This window comes from Mobula birostris, chromosome 28 (genome assembly GCF_030028105.1).
Source record: "Mobula birostris isolate sMobBir1 chromosome 28, sMobBir1.hap1, whole genome shotgun sequence".
Lineage (NCBI taxonomy): Eukaryota > Metazoa > Chordata > Chondrichthyes > Myliobatiformes > Myliobatidae > Mobula > Mobula birostris.
In genome coordinates this window covers 29,600,727-29,621,102 of record NC_092397.1, presented here as the reverse complement: position 1 = coordinate 29,621,102, position 20,376 = coordinate 29,600,727, and the positions used below count along the sequence as shown (strand labels likewise).

Below are 20,376 nucleotides of genomic sequence, written 5' to 3'. Positions count from 1 at the left end.
TGTCCTAGTATTCTGATGCTGTGTCCTGTGGTCCTAGACTGCCCACTCCATCCCAGGCCTTTCGATATTTGATCGGTTTCAACAAGATTCCCTAATTCTTCTAAAGTCCGTTGAGTACAGGCCCAGAGCCATCAAAGAATCCTTGTGCATTAACCCTTTTATTGCCAGGATCATTCTTGTGAACCTCCTCTGGACCCTCTCCTATGCGAGCTCGTACTTTTTTAGATAAGGGGCCCAAAACAGTTGACAATACTCCAAGTGTGAGCGGACCAATGCCTTATCAATCTTCAGCATTACATCCTTGCTTTTGTATTGTACTCCTGTCTAAATGAATGCTAACATGGCATTTGGCTCTTCCTTGCCACCGACTCAACCAGCAAGTTTATCTTTAGGAAATTCTGCACATCTGAGACGTGCCTCACCCTGGTACCCAGGAGGGGACACACCACCGTGTTATCTCTGTTGCGGCCACAGAATCTGCTGCACATCCCCTGTACTGTGAGTCTGCTGTCATCACTGCTGTGATTGACCTTTCCTCCCGCGGAGCATCGGACTGGGGTGTCAGTACCACCGACCTGACGGGCTGCTGTGCTCTGGTTCGTCATCCTCCCAGGGGTATCCAAATGAGTGTACTTGTTTCTGAGGGTCACAGCCACAGGGAGACATTGCACTGTCTGTCTCTTCCCCTTTCCAGTCGTGGTCGTGACCAAACTATTTGCAGCCTGACCTCAGGTTTGACCAACCCACTGAATCTCTGGTCTCAGCATCCTGGAAACTCTGGGTCTGTCCATCTCCAGCTCCATTTCCTTCACACGGTCAGTCAGGAGCGTTACCTCTTTCAGAACCCTGGGGTACAGTTCATCTGGTCCGGGTGACTTATGAACCCTCAGGTCTTTCAGCTTTTTGAGCACCTTTTCCCTTGTAATAATAACTGCACTCTCTTCTCTTCCCTCACACCCTTCAGCATCTGGCACACTGCTAGTATCTTCCACTGATACAAAATACTCATTTAGTTCATCTGCCATTTCCTTGTATCCCCCCCAACCCCCAGCGTTATTATTCCTCTGGCCTCATTTTCTAGCAGTCCTTTACCCAGTCTCATCTCTCTTTTATTTTTACGTACTTGAAAAAGCTAAAACTATCCATTTTGATCATGTTTGCCAGCTTGCTTGCATGTTTCATCTCTTCCCTCTTTAGGTTGCTCTCTGTCAGCTGTTAAAGCTTCACAATCCTCTGTATTCTGAATAATTTTTGCTTGTTGTATGTCCTCCCTTTTGGTTTTACATTAGCATTGACTTCCTTGTCAGTCACGGTTGTACTATTTGGCATTTGAGTATTTGTTTGTTTCTGGAATACATTTATCCTACACCTTCCTCATTTTCCCCAGAAACTCACACCATTGCTGCTCTGCTGCCATCCCTGCCAGCATTTCCTTCCAATTTACTTTAGCCAACTCCTCTCTCAAACCACTGTAACTACCTTAACTCCACTGAAACACTGCTGTGTCAGACTGTACATTCTCCCTGTCCAATTTCAAGTTGAACTCAGTGATACTGAGACCACTGCCTCCTAAGGGTTCTTTTACCTTAAGCTCCCAAATCACCTCCAGTTTATTCAATAACACATAATCCAGTATAGCTGATCCCCTCGCAGGCTCAATGACAAACTGCTCCAAAAAGCCATCTGTTCAGCATTCACCAAACTCACTCTCTTGAGATCTATTTCCAACCTGATTTTCCCAATCGACCTGCATGTTAAAATCTCCCATGACTGCGATGAAATCTCCCACAACATTGCCCTTTTGACCTGCCTTTTCTATTTCCTGTTGTAACCTGTGGTCCACATCCCAGAAACTGTTCGGAGGCCTGTATACAACTGCCATCAACGTCCTTTTTACACTTGCAGTTTTTAAACTCAGCTCACAAGGATTCAACATCTTCCAATCCTTTGTCACATCTTTCTACTGATTTGTTACCATTCTTCACCAGCAGAGCCATGCCATCCCCATTGCCCACCTTCCTATCCCTCTGATACGTGTAACCTTGGGCACTTAGCTCCCAACTACAAACATTCTTCAGCCGTGATTCAGTGATGGTCACAACATTATACATGACCATCAGTAATAGGGCAATAAGATTATGCATCTTATTTATGAAACTCTGTGAACTGAGATATAACAGTTTGAGTACAGCATTTGCTACCCTTCTTCATTCTGCATCCCTCATGCACTGATACTCACCCTGCTGGCTGCAGTTATGTCCTGTCATCTGCCTGCCCTTCCTGACAGTGTGACTGCATGCGATCTTTGTTTTTTTACCATCTGTCCTACCCTGAGTCCTTTCACGCCTGTTCCCACGCCCCTGCCAAATTAGTTTAACCCTCCCCAACCGCTCTAACAAACCAGCAGTATGCCCACAAGAAAACTAACCTCAGGGTTGTATATGGTGACAGAAATGTATTTTGATAATACATTTACTTTCAGCTTTGAAGTTTGTAGTAGAGAGCCAGGTGTTGTACTGGTCTGTGTCCTCACTGGCCGGTGCTGTGCTCTGGCAGCTCAGTGTGCTTGGTATACAGTGTCAGTGTTTTGACAGAAGTGTGTCCTTATTACACAATTGATCTTGTCCATCCTGGAGCTTGGAAGATTCACTGGCGACCAGAATGATTTTTTCAGACTATTATTGGGCAGAGAATCATTCTGTGATTGTCGAGACTATTTGACTCATCAAGTTAATACCAACTCCTGCCACAACTTTTCCACAGTCCCATTCCCCACTCTGTCCCCACAGCTCTGCAGGTCATTTCCCCTGAACGACTTGTCTAATTCCTCTTTGAACACTGGTTGTTCCTGCCACCACTCCGCTGAGTCCCATATTTCCCAAGGTGAAGTCAAGAATGTCCCCCTCCCTGGTGGACGACATATTGTTTCAGGAAACCTTCCTGAACACAAATTATGCCCCATCCAAGCCTCAGACGATCCAGAACTGGTCGCTGCGTTACTGCAGTACTTGTATCATCCCAGTCCGAAACAGACCCATTATTCTGTCTCAGTATGATAACTGTCTTCAGTCAGTATTAACACACTTCCTTCCCAGTACTGAGCTCTGGTCTTGTGCACCAGCCTGCCATGTGGCACCTTGGCAAATGGCTCCTGAAAATCCAAAAACACCACTTCTCCAACTTCCCCTGTAAAGTCTCAAGTCTCTGGTATGTTTGTCAAACATGACTGAACATTCAACATCCCAGGTTACAGGGTCCAAGAGCAGGTTCCAGATGGACAGGGTGTGGAAGAGGCTTTTGGAACACTGGCCTTCAGTCAGGTCACGGAACACAAAAGCTGGGATGAGATGTTGCAGTCGTACAACACGTTGGTTTGGCTACATTTCGCAAATAGTGTTTAGTTTTAGTGACCCTGCTGTATGACAGACATGATTAAGCTGGAAAGAGTGCAGGGGAGATTTGCGGGGATGTTACTGGATCTCAAAGGATTTGTGGAAAGGTGTTTTGGACAATTTTCCCTGGAATGTTGGAGAATGAGTGCTGATATTGCAGAGGTGTATAAAATCATGAGGGATATGGAGGCTGGTCAGTAAATGGAATGAGCTGCTATGGGGAGTGGTTGAGTCAGGTACATTAAAAAGGTACTTGGACAGGTAGATGGGAAGGAAAGATTTTGAAGTATCTGGGCCAAATGCAGAGGAATGGGACAAGGAGGAGGATAACCTTGTTCATAATGTGGTGTTGAGTGGGTTACAGACACAAGCTCAGTTGGGAACTTTGGTCGTTGTGGAATCTGTGTCAATCTGACTGTAGACCCTGTTGAGTTAGTTCAATGACATTAAACTTTTCCAAACGACTTGTTATTTCTTCATAGATTATAGACTCCAGTAGCTGAAGTGAAGTTAACAAGACCACAGTTGCCTGCTTTTCATCTGCCACCCTTCTTCAACAATGGTTTTCAACTCCACTGGAACCTTTCTGTAACACAGTGAGTTTTGACAAACTTCAATGTCTCTACTTTCTCTCTGGACTTCCTGTGAAAGCCTCCAGTGCAGGTCGTTGGGACCTGGTAAAGTTTGCTTTTAGTCCCATTAGTTTCTCCCTTGTGATGGCGATCGTTACACATTATGGCACAATGTTGAAATATCACCGTTAGATATCTGTGGGATGTTTGCTGTGCCCCACTGTGAACACTAATGCAAATTATTGAGTTAACATCTCTGCGTGTTCCTTGTTACTTTTAGCTTTTATCTCATCACTGCTTCCTAGAAAATTCCTGATTCTCTTGTCTACCACCAGCCCTTGCCTCTTTGTATGTTCTTTGATTTAATATTTCCTTGAATGCCTTTGACCAGACCTCAGGATCTTGAGGCCACTCCTCCCCATGTCTTCTTTCCCTCCCCCTTTCACCATCACTGTCCCTACATGTAAAGTGCCTATGAAAAGTATTCACACCCCTTGGAAGTTTTCATGTTTTATAGTTTTACAACATTGAATCTCAGTGGATTGAATTTGGCTGTTTTGAAACTAAACAATAGAAAAAGACTCTTGTGTCAGAGTGAAAACAAATCTCTACAAAATGCTCTCAATTAATTACAAATCTAAAACACAAAATAATTGTCTATTTAAGTATTCATCCCCATTAATATGACACACCAAATCATCAGTGGTGCAACCAATTAGTTTTCGATGTTACATAATCAGTTAATTGGAGATGACCGTGTGCAGTCAAGGTGTTTCAATTGATTGTAGTAATAGTACACCTGTAAGTGGAAGGTCGAATTGCTGGTGAGTCAGTATCCTGGGAGAAACTACACCGTGAAGACAAATCAACACTCCGAGCTGCTCTGCAAACAGGTAATTGACAACACAAGCCAGGAGATGGATACAGGAATATTTCCAAGTCACTGAATGCCGTTGGAGTATAGTAGAGTCACTCATCCAGAAGTGTGAAGAATATGGCACAGCTGTAGATCTGCCAAGAGCAGGCTATCCTCAGAAACTGAGTGACCATGCAAGAAGGGGCCAGTGGGGGAGGCCACCAAGAGACCTATGATAACTCTAGAGGAGTTACAAGCTTCAGTGGTGGGAGAGATTGTGCAAACATCAACTGTTGCCCGGGTGTTTCACCAGTCGCAGCTTTATGGGAGAGTGGCAGAGAAAAAGCCAGTGTTGAAAAATGCTTTCATGAAATCTTGCCTGAAGTTTGCCAGAATTGTGGGGGACTCTGAAGTCAGTTGGAAGAAGATTCTGTGGTCTGACAAAAACAAAATTGAACTTTTTGACCATCACAAACACTAAGTTTGGAGTAAGCCAAACACCGCACAACATCAAAAACACACCATCCCTACCGTGAAGTGTGGTGGAGGCTGCATCATCCTGTGGGTATGCTTCACTGCAGCAGGCCCTGAAAGGCACATAAAGGTAGAGGGTAAAATGAATGCAGCAAAATACAGGGAAATCCTGGAGGAAAACCTAATTCAGTCTTCAAGAGAACTGCGACTTAGAGGAGAAAATTAATTTTCCAGCAAGACAATGACCGCAAACATAAAACCAAAGCTGCACAGGAATGCCTTAAAACAACAAAGTTAATGTCCTGGAGTGGCTTTGTGAGAGTCCTGACCTCAATCCAATTGAGAATTTGTGGCTGGACTTGAAAAGATCTGTTCACTCACCAACCCATGCATTCTGACAGAGCTTCAGCAGTTTTGTAAAGAAGAATGGGGAAAATTGCAGTGTTCAGATGTGCAAAGCTGATAGACACCTATCCACACACTCAACTGTAAATACTGTTAAAGGTGCATCAACTAATTACTGATTTGAAGGAGATGAATACTAATGCAATGAATTATTTTTTGTTTTATATTTACAATTAATTTAGATCACTTTGTGGAGATCAGTTTTCACTTTGACACCGTGGAGTCTTTTCTGTTGATCAGTGTCAAAAAAGCAAAATTAAATCCATTGCAAAACAATAAAACATAAAAACTTCTAAGGAGATTGAACATTTTTTATAGGCACTGTATCCACTCCTTCACCAGCACGTTATGAACAAATCCACCCTGCTCCTTTCCATTTTGCCGATTCTGTGTGGAACATTGAATACAGTGGAAGGTCGAATTCCCAGTTCCACTCTCTGTAACCATGTCCCTGCAATAGCTTTTAGATCAAACATATTCGACAGTACACAATATGGGACAGATGCAACCTGCCCTTCGACCCACAATATCTGCACCAATCATGATAATGATCAGACTTTATAAACCTGGGGAGGCCTCATTGGTGTATTGTGAGCAGTTTTGGGCCCTTTACCTTAGGAAGGATGAGCTGAAATTGGGTGGGTTTCAAAGGACGTTCTCCAGTTTGATTCCTGGATGAAACAGCTTGTCATATGAAGAGCGTTTGATGGCTCTGGGCCTGTTTTCTCTGGAATTTCTGAACAATGAGGGGTGGCCCATTTGAAACCTATCAAATGGTCAAAGGCAGTGATAAAGTGGATGTGCAGAAGATGGGACTGTATAATATCAGAGGACATAGCCTCAGAATAGAGGATCGTCCTTGTAGAATGTGGAGATGGGGAATTTCTTTAGCCAGAGAGTGGTGAATCTGTAGAATTCATTGCCAAAGGAAGCTGTTAAGCCAGGACTTTATGTATATTTAAGGCGGAGGTTGATAGATTCTTGATTGGTCAGAGTATGAAGGGATACAGGGGAAAGGCAGGAGACTGGGGCTGAGAGGAAAAATGGATCAGCCACAATGAAATGTCGGAGCAGACTTGATGGGCCAAATGGTCTGATTCTGCTCCTATACCTTAGTCTGTATTATCTCCTCAAAAACCTCAATCAATTTTATCATGTGTGATCTGCCCACAGAAAATCATGCTGATTGTCCCTTAACAGGCCATGCCTTTCCAAATGTGCATAAATCCTGTACCTCAATATCCTCCCCAGTAGCTTCTCTACCACTGAAATGAGGCTGCCTTGCCTATAGGTTCCTGGATTCTTGTTATTTCCCTTCTTAATCAAAACTGCAACATTTGCAACACTCCAGTCCTGTGGGACCTCACATGTTGTGATCGAGGACACATAGATCCTTGTCAAATCCCCAGCAATCTGCTCGCCTGCTTCCTTTACTATTGTAGGATATATGCCTTCAGGCCTGGGGTGTTATCCATCTTATTGATTTTCAGACATCCCAGCACAACCTCCTCCTTAATCTCAACATGTCTCTGCACATTAGCATGTCTCACTCTGTTTTCATTGCCATTCAATTCCTTCTCATAAATACTAACACAACGTACCCATTTAGTACCTCAGCCACTTGGTCTGACTTCAACCACATCATTCCTCCTTTAATCTTGAGTTGACCTTTCCATTCTCTGGTTATCCTCGTTTTATTAATACAAGTCACAAGGCCTTGGGATTATCTTTCGTCCCACTTCACAAGGACCGGTTGTGGCCCCGATTTGGCCTTTCCTATCATCTGCTTTAGCATTTCCCTGCTATCGTTATATTCCAAAGGTACCCAGTCTGACTTTAGCTTCACAAACCTTACATATCCTTCTGTCTAAATTTAGGATCTCTGTGCTCATCCGAAGTTCCCTTCCCCCTCCTCACTCCTCACCGAACATGCTGATCCTGAACTCAGAGTTGCTGCTCTTTAAACAACTCCCACATGTCAGATGTGGACTTGTCTGACAGTGGCTGCTCCCGATCAATGCCCCTTGGCTCCTGTCTTCCTCCGTCCTGACTTGTCCTCCTGCAAATTAGTACTTTCATACAAGATCTAATTTTATTCTACTCATAAGTTTTAAAAAAAAAAAGTAGTGATCACTGTTCCCAAAACGTTCACTGACTCTCGGCTGTTAGCTGGCCTGGCTCGTTTCTCAAAACTAATTCCTGTATGTTCTCAACTCTGGTTGGGCCCTGTACATAATGTTCCAAACACTCCTCTAATTCACTGAACAAATCTTGCGCATCTAAGTATTAAGCAAGATCCAGTCAATTCTAGGGAAGATGAAGTCCCTCACTATGACAACCCTGTTGTTCTGCACCTCTCCATAAGCATCAACATATCCGATCCTCCACCTCCCGGTGGTTATTGGGGGCCAATACAATAATCCCATCAGTGTAACTGCAGATCGCCTCTGTAAATGAGCCTTCCAGTTTGCTGTGACATTCCCAGTGGGGTAACCTCTGCATCTTTTAACCGCACCACCCATCCCCAGTCACATGTAAAACAATCAAACCCAAGAATGTTGAGCTGCCAGCCCTGTCCGTCTGACAACATAACACTCCTAATGTTGAAATAAACTCATTTCAGCCGATCAGTCCCACCATGTTTATTAGCCTGACATTGGCTCTCGTTCTTTTCAGACTGTCTTGTCATACATACATTCTCCCACTTGCTACTCTAGTTCAAACTCTGCCAAGTGACACCATCAAACCTCCTGGCGAAAATGTTGGTTACCGTCCGGTTCAGATGCAAATGGTCTCGACTGTCCTGGTCTCCCACCTGCCTGGAAGAGAACCCATTGATCCATGAAGACCTCCCTCCCGCATCAGTTCCTCAGCAACATATTAAACTGCATGAAATATCGATTTCCCACCCCACAGCCACATGCTTTGAATCGTAATACAATCCTGGAAGTCCTGATTTTTGTTAACCTTGTTCCCGAAAATCACTGTGCAGGACCTCATCCCTGCTCGTTTAAACCCTTCCGTGTAGCATGAAGGCGGCTCCCCGGAAACATATTGGCTCCCCTCCTCCTTGGACCCATCTCTCGTTTCCCTTGAAACCCAATGATCCTTGTACCTGAAGACCCACCCACCTCGCAACCGCTCCTCAGCCACCACTTTACCTGGGCTTTAGAAGATCCCAGAAGCCATAGTCATTGTCATACTTTATTGATCCCGGGAGAAATTGGTTTTCGTTACAGTTGCACCATAAATAATAGTATTAGAACCATTAATAATTTAAATAGTAATATGTAAATTATGCCAGTAAATTATGAAATAAGTCCAGGACCAGCCTATCAGCTCAGGGTGTCTGACCCTCCAAGGGAGGAGTTGTAAAGTTTGATGGCCACAAGCAGGAATGACTTCCTATGACGCTCAGTACTGCATCTCGGTGGAATGAGTCTCTGGCTGAATGTACTCCTGTGCCCACCCAGTACATTATGTAGTGGATGGGAGACATTGACCGAGATGGCATGCAACTTAGACAGCATCCTCTTTTCAGACACCACCGTGAGAGAGTCCAGTTCCATCCCCACAACATCACTGGCCTTACGAATGAGTTTGTTGATTCTGTTGGTGTCTGCTACCCTCAGCCTGCTGCCCCAGCACACAACAGCAAACATGATAGCACTGGCCACCACAGACTCGTAGAACATCCTCAGCATCGTCCGACAGATGTTAAAGGACCTCAGTCTCCTCAGGAAATGGAGACGGCTCTGACCCTTAGAGAAGCGCAGTTTTTTATCTGGTTATGTATCCTGTTCCTGTATGTGACCGGTCTTTCATTTCCCTGGCGATCCAGAGGAACAATTGTTCTAATGAATTAACCCTCTCATCACTGGAAGTAACTGCACCCTCGCCCACCAACTGCTGTGTGTGAGGGCGCTCGCACTGGTCATGGGGCCGGGGAGGGACAGACCGAGGTCCTCGGGGATTTGCGGAATGGAAAAGCACTTTCTATAATTTAAAGCAGGAGAATCGGCAAATTCCCAGAAATCCTCCAGTATGTATGTGATGTGTGAGGGCGTTTTGTTTTTCGCTGGAGCGCTTTGTGTCGGATGAATCGTTGGAAATTGGCGGTTGTGGTAAAGTGAAGGCGGAGCTGGACGATGAGAGGCCGCTCTCGGCTCTGTCCGTCACTCTGACTCTGTCTCCTCCCCTCCCCGCCTCTGTCTCTCTGCGCGTTTCTCGGGCAGGTCGGGGCGCTGTGTATAAAAGGAGACAGCAGCAGGCAGTTTGTCAGTGAGCAGCGACCTGAGTGAAGCAGCATCATGTCTGGCAGAGGGAAAGGAGGCAAAGGACTGGGCAAAGGCGGAGCCAAGCGGCACCGTAAAGTGCTCCGTGATAACATCCAGGGCATCACCAAACCGGCCATCCGCCGTCTGGCTCGCCGTGGCGGCGTCAAGCGGATCTCGGGTCTGATCTACGAGGAGACCCGTGGGGTGCTGAAGGTTTTCCTGGAGAATGTGATCCGGGATGCGGTCACCTACACTGAACACGCCAAGCGCAAGACCGTCACTGCCATGGATGTGGTGTACGCTCTGAAACGCCAGGGCCGCACTCTCTATGGCTTCGGCGGCTGAAAAACTCCCACCTCCTCCCGAGCACAAAACAAAGGCTCTTCTAAGAGCCACCCACCGCCTCACAGACGGAGCCGTATCCACAACATTTTAATTATTTTTATCGATATATTCAGCTGTGTTACATTTGAAACAGATTAATCGGTTCCGCTTGAAATATTCCTGCGAATCTGCCTTTCCAGTCGGTGATTACTTCAGAACCTCTGAACGCATTAAGATCGATCTTAATCCTCTTATCCGTCTCGAACAGAAATCAGTTCAGGCGTTTAGAGAAACGATTCCAGAATTATGAATTCAAATCTTAACTCTAATTAGATATTAAATTCATTAAAAGAAACTGACATTGTATAATCCTTGATACAATTAATGGTAAATAATTTTAAAAGTAGTCAAGCACCGTTGCTGGGTGCCCTGAATTGGCGGGCAATTTGAAATTAATCCTGCGCCAATCACACTGTATTCTGATCCGATGAAGTCCGACCGCCAGTAAATTCCTGGAGATCCTTCACTATGACGTGGTGTGTTTCTCTCTCTCTCTCTGGAGCTCTGTGTTTCGGAAAAACCGTTGGAAATTGCCGGGTGTATTAAAGTGAAGACAGAGCTGGAGGAGGAGAGGCCGGTCTCGGCTCTGTCCGTCACTCTGACTCTGTCTCCTCCTCTCCCCGCCTCTGCCTCTCTGCGCGTTTCTCGGGCAGGAGTAGTGGCAGAGGACTGGAGGATGGGTTATGTTATGCAGTAATTTAGAATCGAAGGAAAACTAAACACAAGAAACTGTGCAGATGCTGATGGAGGGTCTCGGCCTGAAACGCCGGCTGTTTACTCGCTGCCTGGCCTGCTGAGTTCCTCCAGCATTGTGTGTGTGTCGCTGCAAGGAAAAGCCCGGGAGTTTCAGACTGGTGAGACCGTGTCTGGAAGGAGAGATCACGTGATCCAGGGCACTGGGTACAATATCGGCCTGGTGGTCGGAGAAAAAGTCATTATTTAGACTGGAGACCTGTGATCAATAGTCTGGCACCGGGATTCGAGTCAAGTCTGCTGTTGCTAAAGACTCGGCTGACAATGTCAACGTCCGGCTCAGCAAATCTGCCGATGTCAGTAAAGTTGGTGATATCGTGGAGTGTGAAACAATGTAACTAACATTACAACAGGATGGTGATCAATGAGGTCAGTGATTTGAGGAATGACAGATAAATGTGAGATGTTCCATTGTCATTGACGAACCAGGGCAGAACTGCCGTGGGGAATGGTCTGTCCCTGGGAGTGCTGTAAAACAGAGATATCGGGGTGTAGATATCGAATTCCTTCAGAGTGTAAACACAGGTAGGCAGGACGGTGAAGAAGCTGTTCGCTACACTCGCATTCATCGGTCAGAGTATCGGGCACTGGACTGTGACGTCACATTACAGCTCTACCAGCCTCGGGGAAACTACTCTCGGAGCACGGAGTACAGTTATAGTTGCCCTGGGATCAGAGGGTGACATGAAACTGGAGAGGGTGCAAAAGGGATTTAACAGGAGGCTGGATAGGCCAGGACCTTTCTCACCAGATTGTATGTGACATTAGAGAGGTGAAAAAATAATGGCAGTCATTGATACGGTCAATAGTGAATCTGTTATCTCCAGGGATATGGAGTTGGAAGCGAGAGATTACAGATATAAAGTGAAAGAGGGAAGTTTTAAATGGGATCCTGAGGAACAGGTTTTATACACAGAATGTGCTGTTTACATGGAACAAACTACCCCAAGTGGTGGTATAGTTGGGCACAGTTGCAATATCTCTTGGACTGTGGAGAAGGAAGTTTCACAGGGACATGGGCCAAATGCAGGCACCTGACAATGGTTTTGTTTGGCCACTTGGTCAGCATGGATGTGTTGGGCTGAAGGGCCCGTTTCTGTGCTGCATAACTCAGTGACTATGTCTGCTGCTGTGGCAGAGCGGGAGGGACAGTGTCAGTAGTGAGAAGGTTTGAGGGATGTAGACTGGAGAGTGAATGGTTGAGAATGTGACAGATGGAACAGAGTGTGGGGAAATATGAGATCACCCAACCTCATTAGCATACTGTTCCGGGCGCTGCCTATTTAGTTCGTGCTCCGAGTCAGTTCTGCTTCTTCAGGGTCTGAAACCGACGGAAGAAATGCCTGAGCCAGCGAAATCCGCTCCGAAGAAGGGCACCAAGAAAGTTTTGTCCAAACCAGCAGGCAAGGCAGGGAAGAAGCGCAAGAGGCTGAGGAAGGAGAGTTACTCCATCTACATCTACAAAGTGATGAAGCAGGTTCACCCCGATACTGGCATCTCCTCCAAGGCCATGAGCATCATGAACTCGTTCGTCAACGATATCTTCGAGAGAATCGGGGGCGAGGCTTCCCGCCTGGCCCACTACAACAAGCGGTCAACTATCACCTCACGGGAGATCCAGACCGCCGTGCGCTTGCTGCTGCCCGGGGAGCTGGCCAAGCACGCCGTGTCCGAAGGGACAAAGGCGGTGACCAAGTACACCAGCTCCAAGTAAAGCTCTCCAGTGCGATGATCGAAAACAAAACGTCTCTTTTAAGAGCCACTCACAATTTCACTAAGAGGGTTGTACTAAAATTTAGACATTAAATTGCACACATTTTATGTCTGGTGTCTTTTACAAGAGCTAAGGTAGGGTTGGAGTATCCGGTTCATCTCCGTATAATCCCGGTGTTTTACATTCCTCCCACTGCACGTACACGGACTTGTTACCTTCAAATCCTCATCAGTCCGTCCCCACCGGTATCCATGACGAGCGGAGGATTGCTGCCTTTGCTGTTTTAGCTGTGGGTTCTGGAGTTTGTTAGTTACAGTTGGGTAACTTCTCTGAATATTATTTCAATGCGAGGCCTGAACGAGTTCATGATTGTTTCATAGAACATTTTTAAATTGCAGACGAGCCGCTGGTCACAGTTTGAGAAGAGCCGTTTGTCCATAACCTGATAACGTTTACGCAATGACCGGCACCGGGCAGAAGCTGAGATTCAGTTTTACTCGGTTCCGTTACGGGTTGAAAGAAATTAGAGGATTGAGTTCCCAGACATTTCAATATCAACTACACTTGCATTAAATGTGCCCGGTTTCAGTAACGGGGAAGTACGAACACTCAATCGTCAAACAGATCAGCAATTATTTAATTTCTGATTAAATCTGAAGAAGAGATTTATTTTTTTGGCGGGCTTTTTCGAAATTTCAGTGTACTTTGGGAAGGAGACGGTTACTTTCGGCGCTTCTATCTTTACGGACTGCTGATTGGTTATTAAGGCAGCTCTTCGATTGGGACATTTCTCTTCACCAATGAGAATAAGAAAATTTACACCAATCACAAATATCAGTTTGCATTCTCAAAGAACGTATAAAAAGGGCGAGATGGGGCGTGGCGAACATTGTTTCATTCTCTTTGGAGCAGTTGTGGTGACTGTGAAAATGTCTGGACGTGGAAAAGGCACCGCTGGCAAAGTTCGGTCCAAGGCCAAATCTCGCTCGTCTCGGGCTGGACTGCAGTTCCCGGTCGGCCGGGTTCACAGACTCCTAAGAAAGGGCAACTATGCTGAGCGGGTGGGTGCTGGAGCCCCGGTCTACCTGGCTGCTGTGCTCGAGTATCTGACAGCCGAAATCCTCGAATTGGCCGGCAACGCGGCCCGGGACAATAAGAAAACCCGCATCATCCCCCGACACCTGCAGCTGGCCGTCCGCAACGACGAGGAGCTGAACAAGCTGCTGGGAGGGGTGACTATCGCTCAGGGCGGTGTGTTACCCAATATCCAGGCCGTGCTGTTGCCCAAGAAAACCGGCGGTGCCAGTAAGTGAAGCGACGTAAGCTGAACCTATTTACCCAAAGGCTCTTTTCAGAGCCACTCACAGTGTCTGTGGAAGGGCTGAGCAGCGGGTGATTTCCGTTCCGAGTAACTGGACTCTGTATCTGTCACAGTCACGACAGTTCAATGTCCGTCACGTTTCTTCCGCGAAGTAAACCGATATCTATCTGCACAGAAATCGGTCCGCTTCGGTCCTGACTCATTTCCCCTCTCTGCCGGCGCAATGCAGCTCTCCCCTTGCGGAGAGTCAGCGGGTTCACTCGGCCTAGGGTCGTGAAATTAATTTCCAGAGTCAGCCCCCGGACAGAGAATTTAATATTCGATCATTGTACGACTCCGCTCTTCATGACCTAAATCCGCGTTGTCTGGGTTTGACATTGCAGGTTGACCCGGGACCGTTCCGGTGTGCAGCAGGCGGGAAAATCGCCTGTTCGTTGCCTCATGAGAATTTCCACCGCCTCACAGAACAATAATATTTACATTTATCTACAAAAGTGCATTTACCGTGTGGAACTGACAGTATTTACTGGAAATCTCGTCCACCCAGGTCTCTGAAATATAAATGAATATTTTGCGAGAGAGTTTGGTCAGATTTCCCGAGAGGCTCCCTCTGTCAGGCGGTGGGTCGCTCTGAGAACAGACTTTGGTTTGTGCCAGGGAGCGGGGGGGGGGGGGCGTGGGTGGGTGGGTGGATCGAGGTCTCCAGCACCGAAGGACCCGTCACTTGTCGAGTCTGATTTCCCACAAAGAGGTTCAGTGTTGCCCTGTCTGTGGTAGGAACTTCGAAATACTGATTGAGAAGAATCTCCTGGGCACATTGAATAAATTCTGATCCACCAAACCCTTAGCATAACGGCTGTCCCAGTCAGCGTGAGAGAAGTTGAAATGTCCCTCTATTACAACCTTGTTGACTCCTGATATTTGATGGCCAATAATACAATCCCATCAAAACATCCTAGAACACCACAGCACAGTACAGGCCTTTCAGCCCTCGATGTTGTGCCGACCCATAGATTCCTTTAAAAAAAGTACTAAACACACACTACTCCGTAACCCTCTGTATTTCTTTCATCCATGTGCCTGTCCAAGAGTCTCTTAAATTACCCCTAATGTTTTAGCCTCCACCACCGTCCCTGGCAAATCATTCCAGGCACCCACAACCCTCTTTAAAAAAAGAACTACCCCTCCCCTAATGTCTGCCCTAAACTTCCCTTCCTTGACTTTGTCCATATGCCCTCTGGTGTTTGCTATCCCTTCCTTACTTCAATATTATTGGGACAATCTCCAAGTACCACTGAGATGTTCTCTCTGATCAAGCACATCTCTTCCTCCTCTCTTCCCTCCACTCCATCATACCTGTAGCATTTGTACTGTGAAATGCGACAGGTATTTGTAGCATTTGTTGCCCCTCGCACAACCATTTATCGTTTGCGATATAATACCCCAGCCTCGTGCATGAATCCATGCCCGGGGCCATCTGCTGTTCATGAACACAGGACAGTACAGGGGTGGAACTTTGGCCCTTCTCTACTTATTCCTGTGCCTGTCTGAGATTTCCTTAAATATTCCTGTGTTCTCTGCCTCTGCCACCACCCCTGGCAGTGCATTTAAAACCTCCACTACTCTGTTTTCTTCACTTCCTTCCTCTGACCTTAAATACATGTCAACTAGTAGAAGGCAATTCACGCCTGTGAAAAGTATTGCTAGCTATCTACACCAACAATGACCTGCAAACATCTATAAATTTCTGTCAACTCTCTCCTGAGCTGACGCCACTAGAGGAAAAAGCTCCAACATGTGCAGCCTCTCCTCACCGAACACCACCTCCAGACCAGACATCCTGGTAAACCACCTCTGCATCTGCTCCACAACCTCCACACGCTTCCAATAATGAGGTGACCAGAACTGAGCACTGTACTCTCAATGTGGCCTCACCAGCTTTTAGAAACCTGTAACATCATGTCCTGGTGCTTGAACTCAATGCCTTGCCTGAGGAAGACAAACATGCCATACACGACTTCACCTCCCCGTCAACCTGTGCTCGCAGTTTCAGTGAGACTGTATGCTTGGACTCCATCATCCTTCTCTTTGTCAATACTGTTAATGTTCCTACCATATCAGCAACTGTTCAATATCCTGCTGTATCGTTTGGAACTCTTCTGTGCAATGCACAGTGTTCACAAATCTGTGTGCCATCTGTAAACCCAGATTACCACATTTTTATCCACATCATTTATATCACGAGTAACCGAGGTCCCAGTACAAACATCTCTGGATCACAACTCATCACAGACCTCCACCCAGAACAGGACCCATGCACCACTAACCACTCCCTTCCATGGGAAAGACAATAGGCCACATCACTGTGGACCCATCCTAAACTCCTTGTTGAGCCTACCATGTGGGACCTTGTTGGACACCTCACCCTGTTTGATTTCAGCTTCCTAAACCTTACAAATGCTTTTTCCTCCTCCTTGACTAAATTAATTTCCTCTCTCATCATCCAAGGTTCCTGTACCTTGCTGACCTTGACCCTCCCTCTCACTGGAACAAACTGGCCCTGAAACACTGTGCAGCTGGTCTTTAAAAAAAACTCCATGTCAGATGTGGATTTGCCTCAAAATCCATCCTTACAACATTACTGTGCATGACATCAAACTCAGCTTCAATCTCTCCATTCAGTGACTGGTGTTCCGGTTCACATCCCCCTGTCAATCTCGTTTCAGCCCTCCCAGGGAGCAGCAATGAACCTCATGATACTGACCGCCCTCCAGTGAAGGTGCAAACCATCCCTCTTGTACAGGTCATCAGAAGAGGTTCCAATGATCCAGAATCCTGAAACCTGCCCCTGCTCCAGCTCCTCAGCCACAAATTCATCTGCTCTAACTTTCTGTCCCTAACACCACTACCACACGGCACTGGGATTTACCTGGAGGTTATAACCCTTCAGGTCCCGCTCTTTAACTTCTTCCCTAACTCTCTATATTCACTGTGTGGCACCCCTTCCCTTTTCTGCCTGTCCATTAGAAACTGACATCAACCACCACCTCTGGCTGAATGAACACTGCCCCCGCCCCCGTTCTGTATCTGCTCTGAGACGTCCCTGACCCTGGCACCAGGGAGGCAACACACCATCATTTTGTGGATCCAGAATCTCTCACTGACCCCCACCAACTCATCTATCGATTTACTCAGAACGATCACCCTGGCTGACAGCCCTCACCCGGTAAGCTTCAGAGCCAGTCTCAGTGACAGGACATCCCCCAGCAGTAGCAAAAAGAGGTTCAGTGTTGCCGAGGGGAATGGCCACAGGAGCTTGCTGTACTGAGGGCCTGTTCCCGTTACCTCTCCTCACAGTCACTCAGCTACCTGCTGCCTGTACCTCAGGAGAGACCACCTCACTGAAACTCCAATCTGTAATACACTCAGTGCCCTGTCTGGTCCTTTGTATATCACAAGGTGCTGCACATGAGGCTGCTTAACAAGTTAAGAACCCATGATATTACAGGAAAGATAATAGCTGATTTGCAGGAGTCAGAGTGGGAGTAAAATGAGCCTTTTCTGGTTGCCTGCAGAGTTCTACAGCGATCAGTTTTTGGATCGCTTCTTTTTATGCTGTATGTCAGTAATTAGAATGATGGAATTGATGGCTTTGCGGACAGTACAAAAATACATGGAGAGGCAGATAGTGCTGAGCAAGCAGAGAGGCTACAGAAGGGCTTAGATGGATTAGGAGAATGGATATTTAATGGCAGATGGGATACAGTGTCGAGAGGACTAGAATAGAAGAGCCAAGGATGTAATGTTGAGGCTTTGAGGCTCTGGTAAGGACTCACTTGGAGTATTGTGAGCAATTCTAGGCCCTTATCTAAGGAAGGGTGTGAAGGTTCAGAGGACGTTCACAAGAATGACTCTGGGATTGAAAGGGTTATCATATGAAGACCATTTGAATGTTCTGGGCCTGTACTCACCAGAATTCAGATGAATGAGAAGGAATCTCATTGAAACCTCTCAAGTGTAGAAAGGCCGTGGTCGAGTGGATATGGAGATGACGTTTCCAATGGAGGGGGAGTCCAGGATCAGAGGCCATGGCCTCAGAATAGAGGGACTTTAAACAGATATGAGGAGGAATTTCCTTTGCCAGAGAGTGGAATTTGTTGCCAGAGGCTAATGTCGAGGCTGTCATTGAGTATATTTGAGGCAGGGGCTGCTAGTTTCTTGATTATTCAGGGCATGATGGATTACAGGGACTAATCAGGAGATTGGGACTGACAGGGAAATGGATGAAATGGCAGAGCAGATTCAATGGGCCAAAGTGACTAATTCTGCTCCTATATTTTATGGGCTCACAACGGAAGAGCTCCATCCCAGACAACAATTGGTAAACCTGCTCTACACTGTCCGGCAGGTTCATTCTGCTCCCGGGGATTGGCAGGGGGATGGGGACGAGAGCACCAGGTCACAGATTACAGAGCAATCATGTTCGTCCTACAGTGTGCCCATCAGAACAGCACCCAGTATGCAGTGGTGTGCGAAACCAAATATTATCAAACGGGTGCCTGACATCTCTTTGTTAATCTACTATCTCTTTATTTTCTGCCATTGACTCTCGCACCATCTCCTAGACTCACGGTGCTTTACCGATGAAGCTAAAATTCTCAGCAATCAGTTGCAGGCATCCTACCTCTGCCGGAAATTCTGGGAGTCTCCCGCATATTAATAGTGGCTCCCTGATGCCCGCAAATTATATACAATATCCTGGAAATGAGAGGGACAGTGGGAGCGAGCATTCTGATTGGTCTCTCCTTGTGCGAAATAGATCTATCAGTTTTCTCTGTGGCATTAACACGAGGAAATCTGCAGATGCTGGAATTTCAAGCAACACACATAAAAGTTGCTGGTGAACACAGCAGGCCAGGCAGCATCTCTAGGAAGAGATACAGTCGATGTTTCGGGCCGAGATCCTTTGTCAGGACAAAGTGAAAGAAGAGCTAGTAAGAGATTTGAAAGGGGGAGGGGGAGATCTGAAATGATAGGAGAAGACGGGAGGGGGAGGGATGGAGCCAAGAGCTGGACAGTTGATTGGCAGAAGGGATATGAGAGGATCATGGGACAGGAGGCCCAGGGAGAAAGAAAAGGGGGAGGGCGGAAACCAGAGGATGGGCAAGGGGGATAGTGAGGGGGACGGAGGGAGAAAAAGAATGTGTATATATAAAAAAATAACGGATGGGGTACACGTGGAAGGTGGGACATTAGAGGAAGTTAGAGAAGTCGATGTTCATGCCATCAGGTTGGAGGCTACCCAGACAGAATACAAGGTGTTGTTCCTCCAACCTGAGTGTGGCTTCATCTTGACAGTAGAGGGGGCCGTGTATAGACATGTCAGAATGGGAATGAGACGTGGAATTAAAATGTGTGGCCACTGGGAGATCCTGCTTTCTCTGGCGGACAGAGCGTAGGTGTTCAGCGAAACAATCTCCCAGTCTGCGTCGGGTCTCGCCAATATATAAAAGGCCACATCGGGAGCACCGGACGCAGTACATCACCCCAGCTGACTCACAGGTGAAGTGTCGCCTCACCTGGAAGGACTGTCTGGGGCCCTGAATGGTGGTAAGGGAGGAAGTTTAAGGGCATGTGTAGCACTTGTTCTACTTACAAGGATAAGTGCCAGGAGGGAGTTCAGAGGGGAGGGATGGGGGGATGAATGGGCAACGGAGTCACGTAGGAAGCGATCCCTGGTGGAGGGGAGGAGGGAAAGATGTGCTTAGTGGTGGAATCCAGTCGGAGGTGGCGGAAGTTAAGGAGAATTATATGTTGGACTCGGGTTGGTGGGGTGGTAGGTGAGGACAAGGAGAACCCTATTCCTAGTGGGGGGGGGTGGGAGGATGGAGTGAGAGCAGATGTGCGTGAAATGGGGGAGAGGCGTTTGAGAGCCGAGTTGATGGTGGAGGAAGGGAAGCCCCTTTCTTTAAAAAAGGAAAACATCTCCCTTGTCCTAGAATGAAAAGCCTCATCCTGAGAGCAGATGCGGCGGAGACGGAGGAATTGCGAGAAGGGGATGGCGTTTTTGCAAGGGACAGGGTGAGAAGAGGAATAGTCCAGATAGCTGTGAGAGTCAGTTGGCTTATAGTAGACATCAGTAGATAAGCTGTCTCCAGAGATAGAGACAAAGTTGAGGAAGTCAACAAGCTCAGTATGCGTGCAGGAAGCAGCGCCAATGCAGTCATA

At 46.8% G+C, this 20,376-nt stretch overlaps 3 protein-coding genes and 1 long non-coding RNA gene across 4 annotated transcripts in view; 3 read left to right on the top strand and 1 right to left on the bottom strand.

The window, feature by feature from the left end:
- Positions 1-20,376, bottom strand: part of LOC140189110 (uncharacterized) — a 592,538-nt gene that overhangs the window by 487,657 nt on the left and 84,505 nt on the right. The gene's annotated exons all lie outside the window — the stretch shown is intronic.
- Positions 9,807-10,524, top strand: LOC140189268 (histone H4). The gene has a single exon (XM_072245963.1). It carries the CDS (start codon positions 10,010-10,012, stop codon positions 10,319-10,321), a length of 312 nt encoding a protein of 103 aa, XP_072102064.1. The 5' UTR covers positions 9,807-10,009; the 3' UTR covers positions 10,322-10,524.
- LOC140189046 (histone H2B 1/2-like) lies at positions 12,453-12,827 on the top strand. The gene has a single exon (XM_072245741.1). It carries the CDS (start codon positions 12,453-12,455, stop codon positions 12,825-12,827), a length of 375 nt encoding a protein of 124 aa, XP_072101842.1.
- LOC140189109 (uncharacterized) overlaps positions 13,757-20,376 on the top strand; it is a 579,671-nt gene continuing 573,051 nt past the window's right edge. The window contains exon 1 of the mRNA XM_072245815.1: positions 13,757-14,136. Within this exon, the coding sequence (XP_072101916.1) occupies positions 13,757-14,136 (380 nt within the window). The remainder of the gene's footprint in view (positions 14,137-20,376) is intronic.

Coding starts and splice junctions, on each gene's coding strand:
- LOC140189268 (XM_072245963.1), top strand. CDS start 10,010: ATGTCTGGCAGAGGGAAAGGAGGCAAAGGACTGGGCAAAGGCGGAGCC.
- LOC140189046 (XM_072245741.1), top strand. CDS start 12,453: ATGCCTGAGCCAGCGAAATCCGCTCCGAAGAAGGGCACCAAGAAAGTT.